Source organism: Penaeus monodon, chromosome 22 (genome assembly GCF_015228065.2).
Source record: "Penaeus monodon isolate SGIC_2016 chromosome 22, NSTDA_Pmon_1, whole genome shotgun sequence".
Lineage (NCBI taxonomy): Eukaryota > Metazoa > Arthropoda > Malacostraca > Decapoda > Penaeidae > Penaeus > Penaeus monodon.
Genome location: NC_051407.1, coordinates 23,797,398 through 23,797,968, shown reverse-complemented (window position 1 = coordinate 23,797,968; position 571 = coordinate 23,797,398). Strand labels below are relative to the sequence as shown.

The 571-nt window shown below is 37.5% G+C and overlaps 1 protein-coding gene across 3 annotated transcripts in view; it reads right to left on the bottom strand.

Moving 5' to 3' along the window:
• LOC119587032 (geranylgeranyl pyrophosphate synthase-like) overlaps positions 1–571 on the bottom strand; it is a gene marked incomplete at its 3' end in the record, with an annotated part of 8,206 nt that overhangs the window by 1,666 nt on the left and 5,969 nt on the right. For all 3 annotated transcript variants that reach the window (XM_037935780.1, XM_037935778.1, XM_037935779.1), the window contains 1 exon segment: positions 314–468. In XM_037935780.1, the coding sequence (XP_037791708.1) occupies positions 314–423 (110 nt within the window).

The window sequence follows — 571 nt, the reverse complement described above, 5'->3', positions numbered from 1 at the left end:
CAGGGCAAACATACATAAAATTGAGTTTTTCTGTGGAATTTCTTACTTCTCAGAATATCCCCCAGCACAATCTAGGTCCAAATACTGGAGCTTTTAAGACAACTATGTTACACACCTCATGCATATGAATATCAAAAGTCTGATGACACGTACCATAAAAGTTCAAGACAAAAGGACATATGTCATCACAACATAATTTCTCAAAAAAGGTTTAATACTGATGTACAATGAAGTTGAAGTTAATACAGATGAAATGCACAATGCACAAGACAGTACTAATGAAGACAATCACAGCAAAGCATGTAACACTTACAAAAGGCTAGCATTATGCAACATGTGGATAACCTCAGATATGACCATTAGCTTATCCTCAGGTATTCTCATCCAGTAATTGAAGGCCTGGGCTAACTTCCCTCTAATCATCTTCCCTGGGACTTGGAGGACATAGGTAAAGGGTTGCAAAAGGATCTGCAAAGACAATCAGACAAGATGTGTCAGTCACTATCATACTGAATGAATGGCTTAAGACAATGAGACAATACAAAAGTCTGGGTAATGGCATGAAACAATG